The sequence below is a fragment of the Megalobrama amblycephala genome, linkage group LG17 (assembly GCF_018812025.1).
Source record: "Megalobrama amblycephala isolate DHTTF-2021 linkage group LG17, ASM1881202v1, whole genome shotgun sequence".
In the NCBI taxonomy this organism is placed as follows: Eukaryota; Metazoa; Chordata; class Actinopteri; order Cypriniformes; family Xenocyprididae; genus Megalobrama; species Megalobrama amblycephala.
The window spans coordinates 31,667,286-31,691,529 of NC_063060.1; the positions used below are offsets into that span (position 1 = coordinate 31,667,286).

Here is a 24,244-nt window from a genome sequence, read left to right on the forward strand (position 1 = left end):
GCAAGCGCGAGCTCTGTGGGCGGAGAGCACGGGATTTAAAGGGGCCGCAGCATAAAATCGGCGCGTTTATAATGATGCCCCAAAATAGGCAGTTAAAAAAATTAATAAAAATTCTTTTTTAGTATTTTGAGCTGAAACTTCACAGACACATTCAGGGGACACCTTAGACTTATATTACATCTTTTAAAAACATGATCTAGGGCACCTTTAACATAGTGTGGTATTTCACTCATCTCTTTTTATTGTTGCACCTCTCCATTTCATAAAGTCAGAAGATGTCTGGGAGGACAGTCTTTAGGTCCCGTTATTATTCTGGTGCAAGTAAGCACTGAGCTGTAACATCTGCTGATGTGAAAACAGTCTCTTATTGAAGGCTTAAGTGCCTCCGTTTCATTTACAGGACCAGTGACCTGAAAGAATGGGTCATAGTGTTCAAGTGAATGGACAGATTTAGCTCATGCTCTGTTCTCTTAACCAAAAGAAAGATTTGAATTAAACTGTCTGATTCTCATTAGTTTGATGTAGCCGAACAATTCTCCACTGGGTTATTTGATCACTGATGTTAGTGCCCTCTCATGAGCAAATAAAATTTTGGTGTATTACATAAAAACTCATCCCTATTTCAACTAGCACCTCTCTGTGTTACACAAACAAAAGTTCATAAATTGATTTAAATGTGTTTTTATATTAGATTAGGTGAGATTAGATTAGATTATCATAGATTATATAATATATATCCTTGATTTAATCTTGTTAGTGACAGATTATGCAAAGAGACTTTGAAAGTTTTATTGGCAAATCTATTTGACCCATATGTGCACATGTGGCATTGATGCTTTATGATGTTTTATTGTAATTTTCCCAAATTTATAATGTGTACATTTTCTATTTTGGATTCCAATTTAGCTTAATTCTCACATTGGCACATCAGATCACAAAAGTGAAATCATAGAATCATAGTCTAATGTAGTTGGCAGGTGCAGTTTAACCATTCTGGACAGTGTTTATTGTAACTGCGGTTTGTAACTTGACCTAGCTGAATTTTGGCATCTTTGTTATTTTAGCAGAGACATTTGGATTGCTGAACAAAGCAGCTTTGAAGTGTCAGGTAGTCTTTCTGCACTGACAAGCTAAAGTAAGGCCTGTGTTGACATGACCCCAAAGAGAGTGATTGTTTATTAAGGCTGTGCTTGGTGGAGAAAGGAAAAGAAGCCTTCTCAGCCTTATAAGGCCCAGCTCTTCTAAAACGTCAGGAAGTGCTGGATAAGAAAAGGCATGACTCATTGTTTCATGCCAAAGAAAATCTTTAATATTGTTCTTAGCGGATGGAGTATTTTATGCTTCTTTAGCCTGTTGTCTCTTTTATGTGGCTAATGAGCAGGTCCACACTGAATCTGTGTGTTTTTCATATCCCCTGCCCCTTCTTTTATTAAATAGATTTTGGCCAATTTAATAGTGCTGTCAGATAGCAATAAGAGTATAGTGCTCTCAGCTCAGTTTAACACATTTTGTCATTGTAATCCACTTTGCGGTGTCATCTCATTTGTCCACTCTTTTGTCTGCTTTCTTTCCCTCTCATTACTCTCAATCCTGTTGTGTGATTACCTTTCCCATTTGTGTTTTTCCATACCACACAATTAGGTCCTTAAAACAGTGTAGGACTGAATAGTCTGAATTGGATTTGACTGTGTTGTCTCCAAATATATGCCTCAGCTTCACGTAATGAGTGAAAATAAGTGAGTGAATCAGTATCAAAATATAGCCTGTGGATGCTGTCTTTAGGAGGCCTGAAACCAACTGAAACCAGTGACATCATTCTAAAAAAAAATCACCTTGTGCTCAAATTGATGTGAGCATCAATAAAATGTGTGCAACATTCAGACAATGTCACTTTTTTTCCTGACCTTTCTTTTCCTCAAGACGTGGAAAGTTCATTAAAAATTCAGCAAATTCTTAATGGACCATTTGCAGCAGTTGGTCTCGGTCAAGTGGCTTTTATCTTCTGTCATCCTACTCCTTCGGCTTTTTCACAAACTTTCCGCAAACCTATTTCTGTGTCGTTTGTAGCTAGATTCAAGAAATAGAGTCTGACTCAGACTGAGGGCAAAAAAGTGCTTGATTGCCAGTAAGAGAAGAAATGTTGGTCTGGAGCAAGTCTTTCCAACCATGCCTCATATAATGGACCTCTGCGCCATGATGTTAAATGGACTGTCAGATAGCATAGATGAATCAGGAAACTCTTGAATAGTTAAATAAAGATCAGTAGGGTTTTGGGCCCAGAGAGGGATGTTGGTCTGGAATATGAAAGTTAGCTGATCAAAAACTTAAAGGCCACTGTATTGAGCCTCTTTTCATTGGATGTGAAATAAATCCTGACAGCACTGGTGCTTTTGCTCCTTTGCTTCTATCTTAATTTTTTCACTCCCCTCTCCTTTATCTGCTTACATTCTCATTCTCTCTATCTCTCACCTCTATCTGCTAGTCCCTTTTCAAGTGCAAACACACTCCAGTGGCGACCAGCATTGGCTTGACTGCTGCTGAGTTGACATGCCTGTCACTGACGTACACGACCAGGATCAAGACTCAAAGTTTACTTTCATATACGCAATTCTTCACACACAGTTAATCTTGAGTACCTATAGAGTAGTAGTGCATCCTTCATATCTCCAAAAAGTCTTTAGTTTTATCATATTTATAAAAGATACATACGCTGTACCGAGTCTTTCCGAAAACAGCCGAGCGCCTGGAGGCGTGTCGTGTGAGCGGAGCTAAAGAGCGTCGAGCACACGCAGCTTTTGGGTAGCGATCGTCTGCAAGCTATCAATGGTCAGCTAAACAAATGTATTTAAACACACAATACACCATCACATTTAACTTTTCAATCACTATAATGAATATAGCGTATAGTGAAAGATGAATAATGAATTTATGAATTCACTACATTCATGTTGTTTACATTATAGGCACTTAGGCGCCTATTGCCAACAAAACAGACATTTGAAGCAGTTTTACTCACCACCTGCGGTTCCGACTCATGACCGGGATCATTACCGCTGTGACAGCTCCATCTTTCAGTTTCAAATGATCTGTAAATCCAGCTTAGAACCGGGCCTTGTTTATGAAACCATAAGCGCTGAACCTGGGGGCTCGAGCAGCCACGGGAAACACACATATTCTCCATTAATTTTAACCAATAAAAAAGTGATTGGAACTATCAGTTTCTATGGTTATTTTAATAATAAATATCGAGAGCGCATCAATGTAATGCGTGAGCACAAAACTTTCAGCTCCACTTAACGCTGGGTTCTTTGGGAAGCAAGGTTATCTTTCCCTCACAACCAAAAACACACTTCTTTGGTGACATTGTTGATTTCGATAGGTCCTGTGACCTGTGCGCGTTGATGGGCGTGCTCTTGCTCTGGTCAACGTGTGCGCGCGCACTCTTCTGGGAGACGTGCCCGTACAAGAAATTCCGACCTATATGACGTCACACAGCCTCATACTCGAAAAAAAGACTGTGAAGTTTATGAGGAGTATTTTTGGCATAGAAATACTCTGTCAAACGTCCAACTCATGTTTTGAAACTTTGGCCATGTTTAGCATGAGAATCCAACTCTTTAACAGTGTAAATAAGTAAGAATACATGAAATAGCTTTATACTCCCCCTTTAAGATTAATTTTTAATTGCAATATTTCACAGTTTTACTGTTTTTACTGTATCTTTGATCAAATAAATGCAGCCTTGCATAAGAGCATAAGAGACTTCTACAGACCCCAAATTTGTTAACAGTAGTGTATGTACTGCGCCATTTCCTTAGATTTATAAAATGGAGAGTTATGAGGTTATGTTTCTCATTATCCCATATTCCCTCATTCGCTCTCAAGTCTCTTTGTCAGGTGTTTAATCTCATCATCATTTATTCATTAGATGTTGGGATTCTGTAGCTAACAGTGTTTCAGCAGATCCATTGATCTGTTATATTCTAAAGCAAACCTCTGGCTGATATGTCATGCTGTAAACAGTGAGAAGTTCTCCAAGACAACTTCATGTGAAAACTTTGGTTCTGTTCTTATTTGTAGGTAAGAAAGTGGACAGTTTGGGGGCGGGACTTCCTGTTTGTTTGAAAGATGTGGGTGGGTGAAAAAATTACACGCTTAGGCCTAACCTATAAAATATTTTTAGAGGACATATTTGTGGGGGCTGAGGCCCTTGCAAAAATATAGTCTGGAAATAACCCCAACAATGCTGCTGAAAAAATAGTTTTTATAATATATCGTTTTAATTACTTTGGCGGATGTCTTTTTTGTTTTCATGACCATTGGCTACTGCTAATTTTAATTTAAATCTAAAATTTTTATCATTTTAGTGCCTTTCTTGACTCTTTTTGAACAGGTTTATGAGTTAATGTACATGGAAATTAGGACTTATTACATATGTTCACTGTAAAGATGAAAAATAAAAAGGTACTGTGAAAACACTGTGCCATTATGCAGCATGAATGAAACATAAATCATGAACTCTCATTGACATTGTATTTAATATCTCTTGTTTGGTCAGTGTATGTAATTGTGATCAATGAACGCTCCATGTCCTTTGTGTAATAAAGAAAGTGGTTTTGTGGAATAGATACTTATGAGACACTATACTTATTCTGTTCTCGTTTGCTAACCATATGAAACCACATGACACGTGGAAGAACTTTTTCCAAAGCTTGAGGTTTCAGAGAGTTTCACAGTTTTTATTCGGTGGGAAACAGGCTTTTTTGACACTGTTCCTTGTTTTTCTCGAGCTGAGGCTTTGTACCTGATAATGGTTTTTAGGAGCTGCCATGTTGGTCTCCTTTCAGAGTTCATCTCATCTTTGAAATGTTCTTTTAAATCGCTCTAGAACTGACAGGGAGAAGACAATGTGATGTCAGCCACAACATCTTCCTATGAAGGATAACTAATGTGGAGTAAAAATAAATTCAACTTGAAATTTCATTTTTGGTTAAACCATAGTCCCTTAATTAATCTTAAAGGTGAAATTTGACACTTTAAAGGGTTAGTTCACCCAAAAATGAAAATAATGTCATTTATTACCAGTGATGCACCGATACCATTTTTTTTAAGGTCCGAGTACGAATACCGATATTTTTTTTCTGGTACTTGCCGATACCAAAACCGATGCCTATACATTTATTAATATCTTTTCTTTTTTGGTGATGTGGCAGTTTTCCAAGTACAACACAGTGAGACTAATGAATGTTGGACAGCTTCTTTATTAGTACTCCAATGAAAAAAAGTAATAATTTTTATGTGCTTGTCACAAACTTACAGCACAAATTTCACAATGTCCAATAACCTTCAAAGGGCATAATTATCAAAGTCATAATAATAATAATAAAGTCTTTTTATATATACTTATATATATTTATATATATATATATATATATATATATATATATATATATATATATATATATATATATATATATATACAGTGCCCTCCACAATTATTGGCACCCTTTGTAATTATGAGCAAAAGCAGCTGTGAAAATAAATCTGCAATGTTTATCCTTTTGATCTTTCATTCAAAAAATTCACAAAATTATAACCTTTCATTTAAGGAAAAATAATTGAAAGTGGGGGGAAACTTACATTATGAAATAAATGTTTTCCTCCAAAACACGTTGGCCACAATTATTGGCACCCTTTTATTCAAAACTTTTTGCAACCTCCTTTTGCCAAGAGAACAGCTCTGAGTCTTCACCTATAATGCCTGATGAGTTTGGAGAACACCTGATAAGAGATCAGAGACCATTCCTTCATGCAGAATCTCTCCAGATCCTTCAGATTCCAGCTCCATGTTGGTGCTTCTTCTCTTCAGTTCACTCCACTCATTTTCTTTAGGGTTCAGGTCAGAGGACTGAGATGGCCATGGCAGAAGCTTCATTTTGTGCTCAGTGACGCATTTTTGTGTTGGATGTGATGTTTGTTTTGGATCATTGTCCTGATGGAAGATCCAACCACAGCCCATTATAAGATTTCTAGCAGAAGCGGTCAGGTTTGATTTTTTTTTTTTATCTGTTGGTATTTGATAGAATCCATGATACCATTTATCTGAACAAGATGTCCAGGACCTCCAGCAGAAAAATAGGCCCACAGCATTAAAGATCCAGCAGTATATTTAACCGTGGGCATGGGGTACTTTTTATCCATGTGTGCACCAAACCCATCTGGTGGGTTTGCTGCCAAAAAACTCTTTTTTTTTTAGTTTCATCTGACCATAGAAGCCGGTCCCATTTGAAGTTCCAGTCTTGTCTGACAACTGAATATGCTGGAGATTGTTTCTGGATGAGAGCAGAGGATTTTTCTTGAAACCCTCCCGAACATCTTGTGGGGATGTAGGTGTTGTTTGATCATTTTTTTTAGGCTTTCTGAGACTCAAGACTCAACTAATCTCTGCAATTCCCCAGCTGTGATCCTTGGAGAGTCTTTGTCCACTCAAACTTTCCTCCTCACTTCACATTAGGACGATTTAGACACACGTCCTCTTTCAGGCAGATTTGTAACATCTTTAGTTAATTGGAACTTCTTAATTTTTGCCCTGATAGTGGAAATGGGGATTTTCAATGCTTTAGCTATTTTCTTACAGCCATATATATATATATACCTTCATTTAACATTGTTCATTTTCAGAACACAAATTAAGATATTTTTGATTAAATCCAATGGCTCAGTAAGGCCTCTATTGCAAGCAAGTTAATTTACACTTTCAGTGCCCAGAAAGGTACTAAATACATATTTAAAACAGTTTGTGTGACTACATGATGGCCGATTTCAAAACACTTCTTCGAAGCTTTACAAATCTTTTGTTTCGGTTGTACAACAACATGAGAGTGAGTAATAAATTACATCATTTTCATTTTTGGGTGAACTGACCATTTAACTCAGTGAATCAAAGTCTGGAAAGTGCAGGATGTAGAAAATGACATGCGCTGTGCTTGCTATGGAGTGGCCTTTTTTCTCATCAGGACTTGAGTCACCGTGAATAATTGTGAAAGTTTCTGGACAGCTGGAGAACTAACACCTGCCCACAATCACTGCTTCTCACCCTCCAGCCTGTGGGAAAACCAGCAGTGCTCTTCCTCCAGACCCCGCTGCTATAGGGTGCCTCATCGTCTGTTTGGTAAGGGGTGTGGTTGTGGTGACCGGCAGAAAGCACCTATGTGGTATGAGCTTGAGTGTGAGTCAGCATTGCTCTGCGTTCCCGGACCGAACACTGATGTGTCTATCCTGGTGGTCTGTGTCATCAGTATGCTGCTCTCCTGTGGCTGTCTATCATCTCTGTTGGATGGCCATACTACACTGTCACCAAAGTGGCGAGGCGCTGCGGTACAAGGAGCCAGGCTCGCGTTACTTCCTTCTGGGCGCCAGTCTCTGTTAGGATGTTTAATAATGAAAATAGCGACGGCTCTTGTCTCCGTGAATACAGTAAGAAACAATGGTAACTTTAACCACATTTAACAGTACATTAGCAACATGCTAACGAAACATTTAGAAAGACAGTTTACAAATATCACTAAAAATATCATGTTAACATGGATCATGTCAGTTATTGCTCCATTTGCCATTTTTCGCTGTTTTCCTTGCTTGCTTACCTAGTCTGATGATTCAGCTGTGCACATCCAGACGTTAATACTGACTGCCCTTGTGTAATGCCTCGATCATGGGCTGGCATATGCAAATATTGGGGGCGAACACCCCGACTGTTGCGTAACAGTCGGTGTTATGTTGAGATTACTGTATGTCATTTCCATGTACTGAACTCTTGTTATTTGACTATGCCAAGATAAATTCAATTTTTAATTCTAGGGCACCTTTAAATTTCACAATATTAATGTTTTATTGTATTTTTGGTCAAATAAATACAGATTTGGTGAGCATAAGAGACTTCTTTTATAAAAAAGGAAATACAGATCCCTAAATTTTGATATTTGTCTTAATCTGTTGCTTTTATGTTTAAAATGTAACAAACATATTTTTATGAAATTCTTGTGCAGTCTTAAAATAAACGCTACTTGGTTTGATATTTTGCAATGCAGTGATGATGCAATGACCTTCATACAGTTTCAACTATGGCTTAAGTGTTCAAATACTTTTTGGGGCCACTGTGTACAAGTACTGCAGAGCTCCAAATGAGAATGCAGCAATGAGCTAGTCATGTGTTAAAAAACTCTAGAGATAAAACAGCCTCAAAACCATTTGTGTGTCTAATGCAGTTTATTGATAGATGGCATCTGATGAAGCTTTGTAAGAGCTAACTATAGAGATTGACTTCATTTACAGTCCACTCACGTAGTAAATGTGGAGATATATCAGCACTAGTTTTGACTTCATAAGCTCTGAAGGCTTTTTACATTTATAATGTGCTCACCAGGGCTCAGAGGTGAAGAATGTTTGATCCTCAGACTTGAATTATTCTGCTCTGGACTATACTTGGAAAACTATACCTGTCTAGCTCATGTCTGCATGGCAACAGAGGGGATTCTATGTATTTCTCTAATGTTGGCATAACAATTATTCTCACCAATACTGCATTTATTAGCAATTAGCTAAAAAAAAATACCATTAAAAACAGTAAAATTGTGAAAGATATAGCCTAAAGAATGATAGAAACATTACCATTAAAAAGTTTGGTGTCAGTAAGTTTTTTTTTTTTTTTTTTTTGAAAAAAAGTCTCTATGCTCACTAAGGCTACATTTATTTGATTAAAAATAGTTAATATTGTGAAATATTACAATTTTAAATAACTGTTTTCTTATGTGTATATATTATATAAAAATGTCACTTATTACTGTCATGGCAAAGCTGAATTTTCAGCATCATTTCTCCAGTCTTCAGTGTCACATGATCCTTCAGAAATCATCCTTAATATGCTGATTTGATGCTCATGAGACATTTCTTATTATTACCAATGTTAAAAACAGTTGTGCTGCTTAATATTTTTGTGAAAACACTAACAGTGTTACTTTTTTTTTTTTTTTTAATAATTGAAAGTTCAAAATAACAGCATTTGTTTTAAATCATCTTTTGTAAGATTTAAGTCTTTACTGTCATTTTTGATTAATTTAAAGCATCTATGCTGTATAAAAGTATTAATTTAACCAAGCAGTTGACAAATTGCCCTGTCCTGGCTTTTTTTATCAAGTCGTGACTGGTTACGGCCCTGTTAGAGTCACATAGCACTCTTTTCCTCTGATGCGTTTGCTTGTTATTGTGTCTTGCATTCACTATACTTTTTCACTAACTTTTTGGTTGGTGCCTCTCTCATGTGTCTCGCTTTAGAAGCTTTAGTTCTTCTCCCCTCTCTCTGCTGTAAAGTCCCATTCCAGGGAACACAACGTAATAAAATATGTGCCTTAAATGCACATTAAATCACCAAATGCATAATGTAAATGTCTGTTTGGGTCAGCGTCTCTGTTCCCATGCTGTCTGTGTTCTCTGTCAAAAGCTTCTGCTGCTCACCATATCTAAATCCTGTTGGAGGCCCCAGGGAGGTTGAGTAAAGGAAGAGAGTAAGTGCAAAAAAGGAGGAATGGAATACAATGAAAAGTTGAACAAGCAACATGATCTTCTGTAGAGAGTGAGGCTGGGGTCGTACGGGTCCCTTATTTGGAAATTGAAAATATCATGGATTTTGTTAGTTTGCACAAAATGGACAACATATCTCCTCTCTTTTCCTTTGACTTTTACTTTGTTGTTTGTGACCTCCAATCAGTTAGATAAGAAAGTAATGCACAGTGGATGCAGTCATTTCTGTTAGAGCAGCAGCTGTTGCACTGAAGCATGATTATCAATGCAGTGTTTTTTTTTTTTTTTTTTTTTTCTTCTCCTCCGGAGGCTGCTTTGTTGTAGCAGAGGGCCTTTGCTGCTGATTAGCTGTTTTTGTCGGTAAGGCATTCATGCTGCTGAGACATCTTCATACAAGTGTGAATAGTAATGGCCATCGCTTATTGTTCCGTCTGACTGATGCTGTTTCAAGACATTAGATACTAATTAAGATTTAATTACTAACTGCTGGTTTCCTCCTGCTGCAAAACAAATTTGGAGTACAATCTACAGTCTCTCTGTCCCTCTTTTGGGATGTAATTCATTTTCGAAAGGGTGTTTAAGAGCTTTGGAAAACATTTTGGCAGAAAAACTGGATTGTGAAATTAATTTAGACTTATTGAAAAAGAACAAGTGTGACATTTTGTTAAAGGATTAGTCCACTTTTAAATATACTTTTCCTGATAAATGTACTCACCCCCATGTCATCCAAGATATTCATGTCTTTCTTTCGTCAGTCGAAATGAAATGAAGGTTTTTGATGAAAACATTCCAGGATTTTTCTCCTTATAGTGGATTTCAATGGCTACCAACAGGTTGAAGGTCATAATTACAGTTTCAGTGCAGCTTCAAGGGCTTTAAACGATACCAGATGAGTAATAAGGGTCTTATCTAAAAAATACAACCGTTTATGCTTTATAAACAAAATATCGCCTTGAACGTACTTTCCGCTTCCGCATTCTTCATAACGCTTACGCTGAATGTTCTACGCCTTCCCTATTCAACTTACGGTAAAAAACTAAACTGGCGCCGCGTTCGTTTATAAAGCATAAACGGTTGTATTTTTTTTGAAAATGACCGATCGATTCGCTAGATAAGACCCTTATTACTCATCTGGTATCGTTTAAAGCCCTTGAAGCTGCACTGAAACTGACATTTGGACCTTCAATCTGTTGGTAGCCATTGAAATCCACTATAAGGAGAATAATCCTGGAATGTTTTCCTCAAAAACCTTCATTTCTTTTTGACTGACAAAAGAAAGACATGGATATCTTGGATGACATGGGGGTGAGTAAATTTATCAGGAAAAGTGTATTTAAAAGTGGACTAATCCTTTAATATTAAGTGTGGGGTTTTGGGGAAAGTATTAGCAATGATTCATTAAATTGATCTAACATAACAGTAAAAACTTTAAAAATATATTTCAAATAGGCCTAAATGCTGATTTTTAACTTCCTATTCATCAAAGAATCCCCCTAAAAAATCCACAAAAATATTAAACAGCAAATCAGCATGATTTCTGAAGAATCATGTGACTCATGGGAGTAATGACTGCTGAAAATTCAGCTTTGGCATCATAGGAATAAGTTACATTTTAAATATATATATTCAAATAGAAAAAAAATTATTTTGAATTATAGTAATATTTGACAATATTGAAGTTTTTCTGTATTTTTAATCAAATAAATGCAGCCTTGGTGCAAGAGACTTCTTTCAAAAACGTAAAAAAAAAAAAAAATCTTTTGAATGGTAGTGTTTCTATCATTCTATGTAGTATTCTATACTGTATATCCATAGGATCTATACCAGTATTCAAAATTGTCTTAAACTTACAATCAGAGGGAAATGGTAGTTTGATAAGATTGTCTGATAAGAACTAAACCTAAAATCTAATTGTTGATAAGGATGTTGTTCAAAGACCAACAAGGATGCTGATCCAGAAATGATTTGATGTCCTACTTAAATCACAGTAAAACTTCCATAGAAATATGCTTTGTTGCTTGGCCTGCTTTTTAGTTTTTTTTTCCTCATTTGGTTTTGTTGTACATTTATATGTGTTAGTTTCAAAAGAAAACCAGGCAATTTGAATAATAGTTATTGTGATAATGAAATTGATTCAGGCTTTGTTTCTCTTTGATAATTGGATGCCGCACTCCATTTCATTCCCAATCTCTCACTCTAAATAATAATAAACCACTTCATGTCACATTTTGCAACATTTCACTGAATTGTTACCTTCAGTGTTTAAAACATCCGTATTTTCCCTCATTTCAGTGCGGTCCTTCTCGCTTTCTCCTTGCGGCTCTGAAGGTTTAAATGTGCATCCTGGTCACCGTGTGAAGGAGTTAGTAGCCGGCGAGTGTGTAATCCTTCCTTTATTAATGTATTGTTGTCACTGGGGTCAGGTTCTCTCTTGCAGCGACAGCTTTTGAAAAGCTTTACTCAAGCTGAGACAAACAAAGCTCACGGCAGGCCCCCCTTCGGCAGCTTGTGCGCAGTAACAAGACCGGGCCTGACCGCTAACAAGGGAGGGCTCACACAAACTCCCAATTTACCTTCCAAAGGGAAACTTTTTCAGTTGCAGTGATTCCTTAATGAGCTCTATTGTACTGAATATCCCTCAACTCTTAATTGGGCCAAATATAAGCAGACCAGCACGTCGTGATTTATTGCTCTACTTGGCAAAAATAACAAGAAAATCTATTTTCTTTTTGAGTATAGTATGTTGGGGGTGTTATTTCGAGGAAGATGTTCTAAAGCTGACAACATGGTATAGCCCAGAGTCTTGACACTAAATTGAAAAGCACTGGCAGATGTGACAGGACACGGGTGCGACTTCTCAGCTTGACTGCTACAGTGTAATTAAACATGGAACGAATGTATGCCATGCAAGCGACGAGAGAAGAAAGATAATGAGGCCGCTGCATCCTCGTTACTCTTGCTCCTGCCAATAGAGTGAGTCTCAAAAATGTGGGTGGATGTTGTCTTGCTCTCCAAACAGTGTGTGTTTGTGTTTCATGCTCTGCTTTCTCCATAACAATCACTGCATGCTAATTACAACATTAAGCTGAGATAAAGACTGTTGCCTGACAATTAAAACATAATCTTCTAGGAACATTCATCTCAATTTTCATACAACACCAGCCATGCCCAAACCTGCTAACTAGGGAGGTCCTATGCGGTAAGAAGACTCCCTTCAGACATATAAGATGTTTGTATGGGCGTCCGCACTGACTGAGTGATGTGAAGGTGTGAAGGCTTCTGCTTTAACCCCCATCAGCCTGGAAATAGAAACGGCAGGCAGATTATAGAGAGCAGGATCATGTGTTGATCAGCTCATTAAATTGTCATTAAAAAGCCGTTGCTTTGCTACGGTACGCACTCTTCCTGTCATATTGAGTCCAACTTGACAACCAGCCACGTCAAAGCCCACTTTGAAAGCAGACTATGTTTTTGAGAGGCTCTGTTTGGGGACACTGAAGCTCAGGAGTGTTAGACTCTATGATAAACAACTTCAGTGCATCTGTACTGAGCCTTGGCCTTGGAAAGCCAACGGTGGTAAACAGAAACGCGCACAACCACAAGCTCAGTGTCATTAGATTTACTTTGAACTTTTGATATTTAACAAAAAAAAGCACCTGCTATGTAACTGTTGTTCAAAACAATTCTGTTGAGTTAAGTGTAGTATTAAAAAAAGGTCATGTTAAACATATTTAATTAACATCAATTTTAACATTAATGACATTAGTTGTAAAATAAATCGCCAACATGTTTTCTTTGGCCCCTCAATTCGAAAATTGTGTTCAGAATCAGTATAGAGGATGCATGATACAATAAGATATTTGTTAGGGTGTTGATATTTTAAAATAATCATGCTTTCAAGATTCTGATTCGGGATTTCTTCAATAAAAACAATCGTTATTGAGGGAGAAAAAAAAAAGAAAAAGAAAAGATCTCAGTTTACATTAGATTACATTGTGTTTTTAACATTTTAGATTTCATAGATTTTTGTTTTATATAAATATATAAAATAATGTTTTATGTTCATATATTTTTAAAATGTAATGTGTTCCTGTGATGGCAAAGCTGAATTTTTAGAGGCCATTACTCCAGTCCTCAGTGTCATATCTATCAGAAATCATTCTATGGCAATTTGGTGCTCAAGAAGGATTTGTTGAAATGTTGAAAACAGTTCTTCTTAAAGGATTCTTTGATGAATAGAAAGTTCAAAAGAAACATTTATTTTAGAAATCTTTTGTACCATTATAAATTTCTTTCTCAATTTAATGCATCCTTTCTGAATAAAAGTATTGATTTCTTTAAAAAAATCACAGTGACTTCAAACATTTGAACAGTGTACAGTAATTAAAGAATTTTGATTTGCAATTGAATAATCTTGAGACCCCCTTCAAAATTTGCTAAGGCCCCCCAGTGGGCCCCGGCTCCCTGGTTAAGAACCACTGATTCAGAACTGATTCTTTTTTTTTATTTTCATAAATAAATCTGAACCCCCAAAGTATTCATTAATCTAGCTTTGTGAACTTGTGATTTCCATTGCTACTTGTATTTCATACCACAGTTTCTCTTAACTTATGGCAGATAAGGGACGTTCAGGAAATGTAATTTCCTCTCAAAGAAGTACATATTGGGGAAACTGTTTGTTTCATATAAGTTTAATGAACCACAGAAGTAAATCCTGGCATCCTGAAGCTGGCTGACTGTTGTTTATGCAGTTGATACACTGTACTTCTTTATCTTTTTGTAAAAGGCAGTGACTGTCATTGTAAGGTTTTCACAGCCAACACCAGCTTTTAGCGTAACTGTCTGGGCAAGCAGGACCAGTCCATTGTTAATGGTGTGGGTTGAATGGTGAATGGTGTCCCTGTAAATTTCACTCTCTGAATGTTTTTCCAGGTGCCACCTTTTAGTGCCCATCTGTAATGAATCCATGCTGAAAAGCATTAACCAGAGACCACTGTTCTGATATTGTGAGGAAATACAGAAGTGTAATGCATTTACAAGGCTATATTGTGGACACAGATTATACTGAATGTCATGTGTGGCCATAGTCAGAGTTTATGTAAGGTGAGGTTGTGATTGGCATCTTGAAGACTCGTTCTCTGCTATTACTCTGCTGAGACATAGAGAAGACAAGGCTTTAATGAGGCCTGCTGTGAAAGAAAGAAAAAATGGAAGATAAACAAAAGGGCCAGAAGGAGTGAGAGAAAAGTTAAATGAATTGGAGAAAAAAGGAGCGTATTGCTTTGGCCGTGGAGAACAGTTTTGGTTGAGACATGCTAATAATGAGCTCACTCCCTTATATGTATAAAAAAATAAATATGTCTCCAGCCTCACAATGACTCATCTGTTGACATTATTATCATTAGAGAGAGGGAGAGTGAGCAAAAGAGACATGAAATTATTATTTATTCATGTCACTCCAAATTCTTATGATGTCATTTTTCTATGGACTGAAGGAGAATTTTTGAGAACTTTTATTTGTTAAAGGGATGGACTAAATGTTTGTGTAAAAAAAGTGCTTTAGTAAAGTTACGTTTACAAGATTTTAGTAGCTCATAGAAGCAGAAAGACTGCTTTTGTGCAGGTTGTTGTTGGTTAGTGCTGGTCTCCAATAATACACTATAAAAACTGTCACCAGAGCCAATAAAGGAAAGATTGTTCCTTTCCTAAGAAACAATTCGGTGTTAAACCTAAGCTAAGAGCAACTGTTCAATTATGGTATTTGTGTATTTGAACGGCTTTCTCTTGAGTAAACACACTTTATAGGGAAGAGAGTCAGAGTGCGGTGTGTTGTCAAAGAATAGTAATAGAGTGTCTGTGTACTTTCATCACAAGCTCTTTAACAGCTTCCAGTGATGTGGGCCGCTTTGAAGATGGCTTAAGAACTACATTTGATAACACGGGAGACCTAAAATGCCTGAGGCTTAGGTATATTTTATAACTGCATACCAGCATTAGGCATTACAGCACTTCTTTTTATTTTTCGGTTCGTATTTCTTTGATAGTTTGTGGTTCATTGCTGGCTTGAAGAGTCTTTTATGCACTTTGTAGTTTTCTACATTTTATGTGGTTTAGCTGTTCCAAAGAGAAGTTAAAAGGGTAACGTGCTCATAAACTAATATGTTTATGAGATGTTAAACAAATTAACCTAGGACAATTAAATCTGCACAGTGATTGCTTTTAAAAGAAACATCATTAAAGATAGCTTTTATTCTTTTCCTTTTGTGACCACGTCAGTGATTGAACAGTTCTTCCATTTAACTGTTTGTTGAGTTGTTGCTGTTTTGTCTTACAAAAGTACTTCCATATCAAACAGTAAAGCATGGCGCTAGCAATGCCAAGGTCATGGATTCGATTCCCAAGGAATCCATAAATTGAAAAAATATTTAGCTTGAATGCGATGTATGTCGCTGTGGATAAAAGCGTCTGCCAAATGCATAAATGTAATTTAATATAATATAATATACTTCACCCTGAGGCAGAAACAACCTTCTATCTTTCCCCTTGTGTTCTCTGCAGAAGAGAAGAGCGACATGTATCTGGTTGTAGACTACTTGCATAGAGGCCGTTAGTTTAGTGTTGTGTATTGCTTACACAATCAGCCCAAGGATGCAGTAGCATAACCTAGGGTCTCATAGACTTTCTGTATTTCAATTGATCTAAATAAGTGCCTTCTCTCTCCCCCTAACCCACTTTTGTCTTTTTACTCACAGGTGGCTTTCACATTGGACTCTTAAACATCTGATTCAGGCCGGTAAAGCAAGATAAAGACAGAGAGAGAGGGTTGAACATCTGCTGAACACATCAGCGGAAGGCTGTCACCAGGTGGGCTGTATGTTGTGGCTTTGGAGAGTGAGCCAGAGGACGTCTTCATGCCCACAGGCCTCGGCTGTCCACAGGGGGGATGATCTGGAGCGCTGCACACAGGCCTATCATTAGGCCATTGGGGCCCATGCTAAGGAATGGATAGCTTTGCCGCTAAATGTTAAAGTGCAACTTCCCTTTAACTATGGGGCACTGGTGAAGGATTGGTATGGAAATATTTTTTTTCCTTGGAAAGAGCTCAAGCAGCAGTTGAGGCTAAGCAAAGCACCTTTTATTTGCTTTTTAGGATAGATATACTTTGACATTTTTATATAAATGTGTCTTCATAGCATTTATTGTTTTTAGGTGGCTAGCATTATATCACAAAACAGACTTTCAGATTTATGAATAAACAAAGACCATGGCGGCTACCTATCGCATAGTGGTCAGTAGCATAAACTGTTACAACAGTGTTGTGATTGACCGTCGTGTTCAGCACACTGTACACTACTGTAATGGACCATGTGGTGCACTAAAACATGGACTGAACTGCACAGTGGCTCACCGCAGCACTTGTGCTGAACTTCTTGATACCCCCATATCCAGAAACTGTTCTGACCGGCCCATAGGTGTTCTTGAGTCTAAAACGTTGGAGAATGGTAACACTGGGTCTGGGGTCTTCTGTGACGACTACCACCAGGTCGTCCCCAGAGTAAAAAAAGGATCTGCCATCCAAAGCGCAGCAAGCCTCAAGGATATTACAGGGGAAGCCATCAACCTGGCCAGCGGGAAAATCAAGGAATTTTCTTTTGAGAAGATCAAGTACTCCACCAGTCATGTGACTTTCAGAAAGGGCCGTAAGGTTCGGCCGGACTCCTTCAGCAGGAGATCCACTGATCTCGACATCATCTACGGCCAGTTCACAGGCAATGATGAGAACTGTCCTCCGTTTGGCCTCTTTCAGAAATCTGTACTCGAAGAGCATAAGCTAAGTCGCAGCGCATCCCTGGAGCAGAACCTAAACAATGTGGCCACACTCTACCTGAACAGCCTCACCGAGGAGAACCTAATCACCCGCATACTTGAGAAGACCAAGGCTGACAGCAGTGCATCAGGAGAAGACATTAAAGCCTGTCTGGACATTCTCCTCAAGTGTTCTGAAGATCTGAAGAAGTGCACGGACATCATCAAACAATGCATCAAAAGAAAGTCAATGGGTGGAAGCAGCGACGACTCTGGGAATCCTGAAGTCATTTATAAAAATGTAATGGCTCGTCTCTCCAACTATCTAAAGAGGCTTCCTCTTGAGCTGGAACAGGGGCAAAGTGTGAGGCAGGAGCACAGCGAGCTTGCCGAACTAGTTAACAGCATACACGGGCTGCAACAAATCCCCTTCTCCCCTATCTTTGGCAATGAGCAACCTCCGCGATATGAGGACGTTGTTCAGTCTCCTCCACCCACGAAACCTCGGACTAAACCCTCCCAGCCAGAACCTCCAGATAGCTCTAGGGATCTTGCAGGCAACGTAAAACCCATTCAGAGCCTCCCTGGTTTGTCAGCACGTGCACCTCCGTCAACTAATGGGTTCCCACATGGCAGTTTTACTTCAGCTTCCAGTAGCGGTTCAACGCCTTTTAACTGCCATCACACGGTCTCAACCAGCCGACCGGACACATTCTCTTCCACAAACTCTCTCTTGTCTAGCAGTAGCGAAAGTCTCTGTAAGGATGCCATGGAGGCTCTGTATATCGAGGAGGAGGATTCAGATGTGGGAAGGATGCCTGACAGGGCAGTTAAAGGGGATGGGAAGCACAGCTGTAGTCTTTCGGAGCCCAGACCTTACTCCAAAAGAACCACTGGCTACTCTGAGCCTAGTTGTGGTGTTTCAGATAAACTCCATGAGCTTAGCAGAAATGGAACTGTGTTCAAGCCTAAAAATGACTCTACTATCAACCAGATGTACTTGCCAAAAAGCACAGATTCCAGACTGTTCTCAAGGTCAAACTCACACATAAATAAAGGGGGAGCCGATGACATAGATAAACTTTTGATGGACCTAGAGTGTCTTTCCCAGAACATGCAAAAGGAGCCTCCACTGCCCCCTAAACTTAAAAACTGTGCCCAGCAGACAGGTTCTTCCCAGCATTTAATTGGGAACTCAGTGGCTAAAGATCTACCCGTGGCAGGTTTGTCTGGACCCTCAGTGTCCAAGCCACCCGAGCCAGGGGTTGAGGCTGCTGAAGAGGATGATGGAGCTCTGCTGCTCAGGATTCTTGAGAGCATTGAGAGCTTTGCTCAGGAGCTGGTTGAGAGTGGAGCTGGGAGAGGAACTCAGTCTAAGGAACGAGAGGTCATGCGTCTTCTCCAGGACACACTGGCCAGCACTAAAGCAGAGGTGGCTCCACTTCCACCGTGTGTACCTTCATCTGAGACTGCACCTACACCTGCACCAATACCCTCAAGTGCACCTGCTGCCATACAAACACCTGTTTCTACTGTGAGGGACACAGGCTCAACACTTCTCATTCAACAGACGCCAGAAGTCATCAGGGTGAGTTCAGCTAAATTAGTTCTATGTAAGGTTTTCGTAAGTTGACAGAGGCTCTTGCAGAATCTGTGCAATGTGTGCTATTTTTAAGAAATAAGAGTGTTAAAAATGAGAAGAAATAAAACTAATAACTTGTGTCTGGTACACACTGCACGATTTTGGGCTGTTCCAGACGAAAAGTGACAGATCGTGGCAATTTCTGTGGTCGTGGCTTCTAAACGGTGGTTCTACTTCATACAGTGAGAGAGGTTCAAAGGCGGCCGTTGTCACGGTCTTGCGACCAAAGATAGCCTGTGATAATTTTCTGACATTGTCAGAAATTTACCATGATCATCTCACAGTGTTTGCTGCTATGACCTACGTCTTCAGACTAGCCAATAAAAATGCAACATGAAATGATGTATTGATCAACGCGACATGGCGCTAAAGCTCAAAACGACTTACCTCAAGCTCCATTTGCAAAATTGGTATTCCAAATTGGCCTCTGTTCCCTAGCTATATTCTGAATCACCTCGTTTGAAGAGACTGGTTGTTCTCACACAGTGCGGACAAATTCACACAATGAAACGTTAAACAACTGCTAGTTTACAACATTCTGCTTACATTTATATGCAGGCGATCTCTCTGTGTTTTTCAGGGAGTCTCCTAATCTATTTTAGCAAATTGTGTAAAGAGGTTGAGAAATGGCTATCGGTTTGAAAATGCTCCAAATTTTGGAAATGCCCTTTTTTCCATCGAGACCTCATACTCATTAATCTTGCTCTATTTGTTTACCACTAGCTCATGCTGATGACGTTTTATTCTTCTGTACGAACTTGCATCGTAGCCTACGATTCAATACGTGTAATCATCGTACAGTCTATATACACGTCGTACGATCTTTCGAAGTTTATTAGATCCATGTCGTACAGTGTGATTTGTAATGATCTTATAGGATTGCCGAAATTGCACAGTCTGTAGCAGGCATTAAACAAATTTACATGTTTAAAATTTTATGTACCATTGATGTTGCCCTGCTTTAGCATCAATGGGTGTTTGCAGCCATTTGTGATTGTTGTGCATGAGTCTTTCCATTGTCCTCAGTGGCAAAGCTGGATTTCAACACTATTGAGCTACTTTGGAGATGAAGTCAAATGCAGAGCATGCTAGGAAATAAAACTTTCAGGAAGCAGCTTCAGGGCAAACCAGAGACTTAAACACAAATATAACAAAATACTACAAACAGTCTTTGATACTTAAGGAGGCAAAACATAATATTATAATATTAAGAACCAAGCACTTATATAGTGGAACAGGAAAGTTTTGGTAAATTCAGTTATTTTGTCTTGTGGAATATATAAAAATATATTTCAGATTCTCCAAGGAGTATTTATTACATAACCTATGAGCAGAACTGTGTATAGCTTATAGGCATAATGGAAGTGGAAAATCCTTTTTACCATTAGCTGAAGCACAAAATTATAGCCTTCATAAACAGTAACTATTAAATCAAATTTCCTCTCTGAAATTCTGTGGCATGTCCATGAACTGGGAAAAGGCATTCTTTAGGGGAAGTGGAATTTATCATTTTTTAGGTCCGTATTTGTCACTGCTAACTAATCCTTTGGTTTAATTACATATCGTTGCAGTTTAGTCAGTTGATTGTGTTTTATTGTATTTTATTGATGATTCTCATTTAAAACCTTTGTAATTTCCCAGGTTGATGTCCAAACTATATGATGTATCTTTTTGTTAAAAGTATCTAATAGCCTTAACCTCTAACCCCTGAGGAATATAGCAGGTTGCAGAAAAGCTTGTTGAAGTTAACTGTGGGGTCAGTATCATGTGTCTTTTGGAGCTGGCTGTCACCTTTAGTCCTTTTTATCTGCACATCCATCATGGTGGGGAGAAGAAAACACAGTTTGTTATACTCAAGTTCAGGGTTCTAGGGTGAGATTCTGGCACGTACTGGACGTACTTGTTTATATATGAATGACACTGCTTTTTTTTCAGTGTAGACTTCTTATTATGACCCCTGCTTTTCAGCACACACCAATTCTCATCACAATTTTGAAATGTGTGTAAAAAGGTGTGAAAGGTGCATGGAAAGGCACGACAACTCTCAATTCTCCAAAAAACCCTAGGTCATCATCTAGGGCAAGTCTCAAGAATGTATTTTAGAGTTTCATGACCCATTTATTACTAACTCTCAGCTCTCTAAAGTGTTGTCAAACAGTTTATATCTTGTGTTAGTCCTCCTGGCATATTTAACCCTTGCTCTTTATGTTTCCTGTGTTCTACCTCTCTTCTGCACTTTTTATCTTTTCTCTCACTGTTAAATCCTCTCTTGTTTATTTTTCTGGCTTTGTAAACCAATACCAGCTCAGGTTCTATCTCGGGTCTGCTATTTATGACGTTGCCATGACATCTGTCAAGAGTGGAACCCCCTTAATAATGGGGCTCCTCCTCCAATCCTATTTCTGTACCTGCTCAGTGCATAACTAAAAACCCTTAAGGTTGGATGAGTCGCATACTTGCGCGCGAATACACACGTACACAACCCTAAGCACGTATAGAAAAATGACCTGATGGCTGGTGATTTAGGTATTGCAGACAAGTGTCAGATAAACTAGCACATTTGTGTTTCCCCAAGATTTCCAATACTAGAGGTTTTATCTCAAACAACAAAGTTGAATTAGTTCACATTTAAAGTATGCATGGCATCCTTTGAACGTTAGCTTCATTTCAAAGATGGCAAGTGTGAGATGTTTAGATAGAAAACATACATGTTTTCATAAAATGCACGTCCCCTAGTAACTGTCTCTCATTGGTCCACATGTTATTTTGGGATTGAGTTGTGATGCTGTAGCCATGCAGTTGGTGTGGAGGACACGCAGTCCTTTTTCGAGAGCACTGATAGGTCATAGCAAGAGCAGGCAGTGGGGATTTTGGCACAGACACTGTTAATGGTGTTGATTTGCCTAGGGCACTTCTCCTCCTCCTTGTCATCCACAGACAAAGGTGTCAGGAAGACTAAATCAGCTTACTCCCCGCCTACTATTTCATTCCGCTAAGAGACTGGCTGTCGCCAGAAGGAAAACGGACCCAGTGTTGCTGTGGGGGTCACGGCTAAGTTTGGGAATAGCTTTCTGCTAACCCGATCACCTCTCTGGCACCCGAGGGAGCAATAAAAATAAGAGAGCTACACCAGGAGCCCTGCCCACTGCCCCATTTAAACACAAAGCTGCCAATCACGGAAATAAACAAGGCTGCGGAAACATTAGACCCATGCGTTCTCCCTCTGAGCAGTTGTGTAATACCTGTTTGCTGTTTACGATGGGAATCTAGGGTCTTGTTTTTAACACAGTGCACCTGCATTGCTTTTCCTCATTTCATCTCATTTAGTTCCTGCATGTGTCATCACGAACACAAAAGAATTGTATGGATCAAGATGTGGCCCATCTGTCATCTGTCAGGATCTCAGCATCTAGGGAAGCAGCTCCAGATCTGCATTACTACAGGACCTTTTTGTTTGTGTATCTTTTTCCGTCTCATGGCTCATTGCTAGACCAAACAGCAGGTGAGGTTGAAAGTGGATGCTCGAACGGATTTGGGCCTCCCTGTCTCAGAGCTGACAGAGTAATCTGTTGCACCGGATGCTGGGGCTAGTACTTCTCTCTTGAGATTGCTTATTTACTGCTTCTCTGTGTTTCTTGGTTTCATATGTGCGTCATGATGAAACCTATGAACTAAATGATTCATGTAGACAATTTTGAAGATAATTAAAATGAGCCTTCAATGGCTTATGAAATTAGTTGTGGCCACTAGCATTTATTTGCACAAACTTTGCCTTTAAGAATCATACAAATCAGGAAACATTTTATATATATATATATATATATTTATATATATAGTTATATATATAGTTATATAGTTGAAAAGTAATCTTATACTGATCTTAAAATTAATTTCTCCCTGTTAAATATTTTTCATACTAAGTATACATTACAATGTTAGAATTCCCAGTTGTTGCATTTAAAATGTTTTTTTTTTTTTTTTTTAGTTTTTAGTGTCCTATAATGCCCCTTTTCACAAGAAGTAATATAAGTTTCTGCTGTCCCCAGAATGTGTCTGTGAAGTTTCAGCTCAAAATACCCCACCGATCATTTATTATAGCTCAAATTTGGGTGTGAGCAAAAACACAGTTTTTGTATGTGTCCCTTTAAATGCATATGAGCTGCTGCTCCCAGCCGCTTTCCAAAAGAGGTTGAAGCTTTAACAGCTTGTGCTTAGGTTGCTCAAAAACAACAAAGCTGGAGAATCTCACACAGTCAAAATGACGATTGTCAGTAATGGTGTTCAGCCTTACATTGTTCAAAATGGGTCAGACACGGATGGAGAGACTCAGAAAGAAGTGACAACTTTTAGAATGCATCTGGACATTTCTGAAAAATTCATGGACATATTTATGTAGTTGATTCAACTCATCGACTAGCATGTGCCGCCATGTTAATATTTTGTGCAAATCCAGTGTTGAATTGACCCTCGTTTGTGAAGCAGTCCAGTGTAAAACGACGGCATGGTAACAACACTCTACTACAACAACTTTTCCTCTTCTCTAAAGGCCTTGCCCCCTTTGTTGCATGTTCCCGGGGGCAGGATGTATGTAAATTTTAGGGTTAGTGACGTCACTAACCCGGGAAGAAGCTTCCCTACCAGCCGTTTGTTGTAGTCCTTAAACGGAGAATTAAACAGTTTTTGCAGTCTTTGCATTGAACTTTGAGCATCATAACTTGTTGTTTATGCTCTAACAGCAACATTACACACTAATTAAAGTTAAAAAAAGTGAAATCATAATCAACCACCCCTTTAAGACAGAATAATGAGAATTTTAAAATCAGTATCAGGCATGTTTGTGTGAGAATAACAATGAATTAATTGAAATATTCACCATGCAGTGCTATTTCAGCACAATTAATGCTTAAATTAATCTAATCACATATGGTTTGTGCAAGGTTTTGCACTGAAATTCCATGTGCAAAAGTAGTGCAACTGTTTAGTACATTCACCCCTTAGATTTGAGGCCTGTTTGTAAAATCTACCTCCTCTTAGCCTAGAGATGGCTCTCTTCATGTTGGACTGGAGACCTTGCCTTGGTGTGACCACATGGTGCAGACAAGGCAATATGTCCTTCACTGCACCTGTCAGGAAGTGCTGTTAATCTCCATGGTGACAGGGAACACCCTGCTTGGCAATAAGAGTGTTACAGTCAATATAAATCAGAAAGATCTCTTCCAA

The 24,244-nt window shown here is 38.6% G+C and overlaps 1 protein-coding gene across 4 annotated transcripts in view; it reads left to right on the forward strand.

The window, feature by feature from the left end:
• ppp2r3a (protein phosphatase 2, regulatory subunit B'', alpha) overlaps positions 1-24,244 on the forward strand; it is an 82,936-nt gene that overhangs the window by 32,991 nt on the left and 25,701 nt on the right. For 3 of the 4 annotated variants that reach the window (XM_048163513.1, XM_048163515.1, XM_048163514.1), the window contains one exon: positions 16,329-18,970. In XM_048163513.1, the coding sequence (XP_048019470.1) occupies positions 16,841-18,970 (2,130 nt within the window). In that variant the 5' untranslated portion in view covers positions 16,329-16,840. Of the gene's footprint in view, positions 1-7,342; positions 7,490-16,328; positions 18,971-24,244 lie in introns of those variants that run through there. The other variant, XM_048163516.1, reaches the window with a different exon arrangement.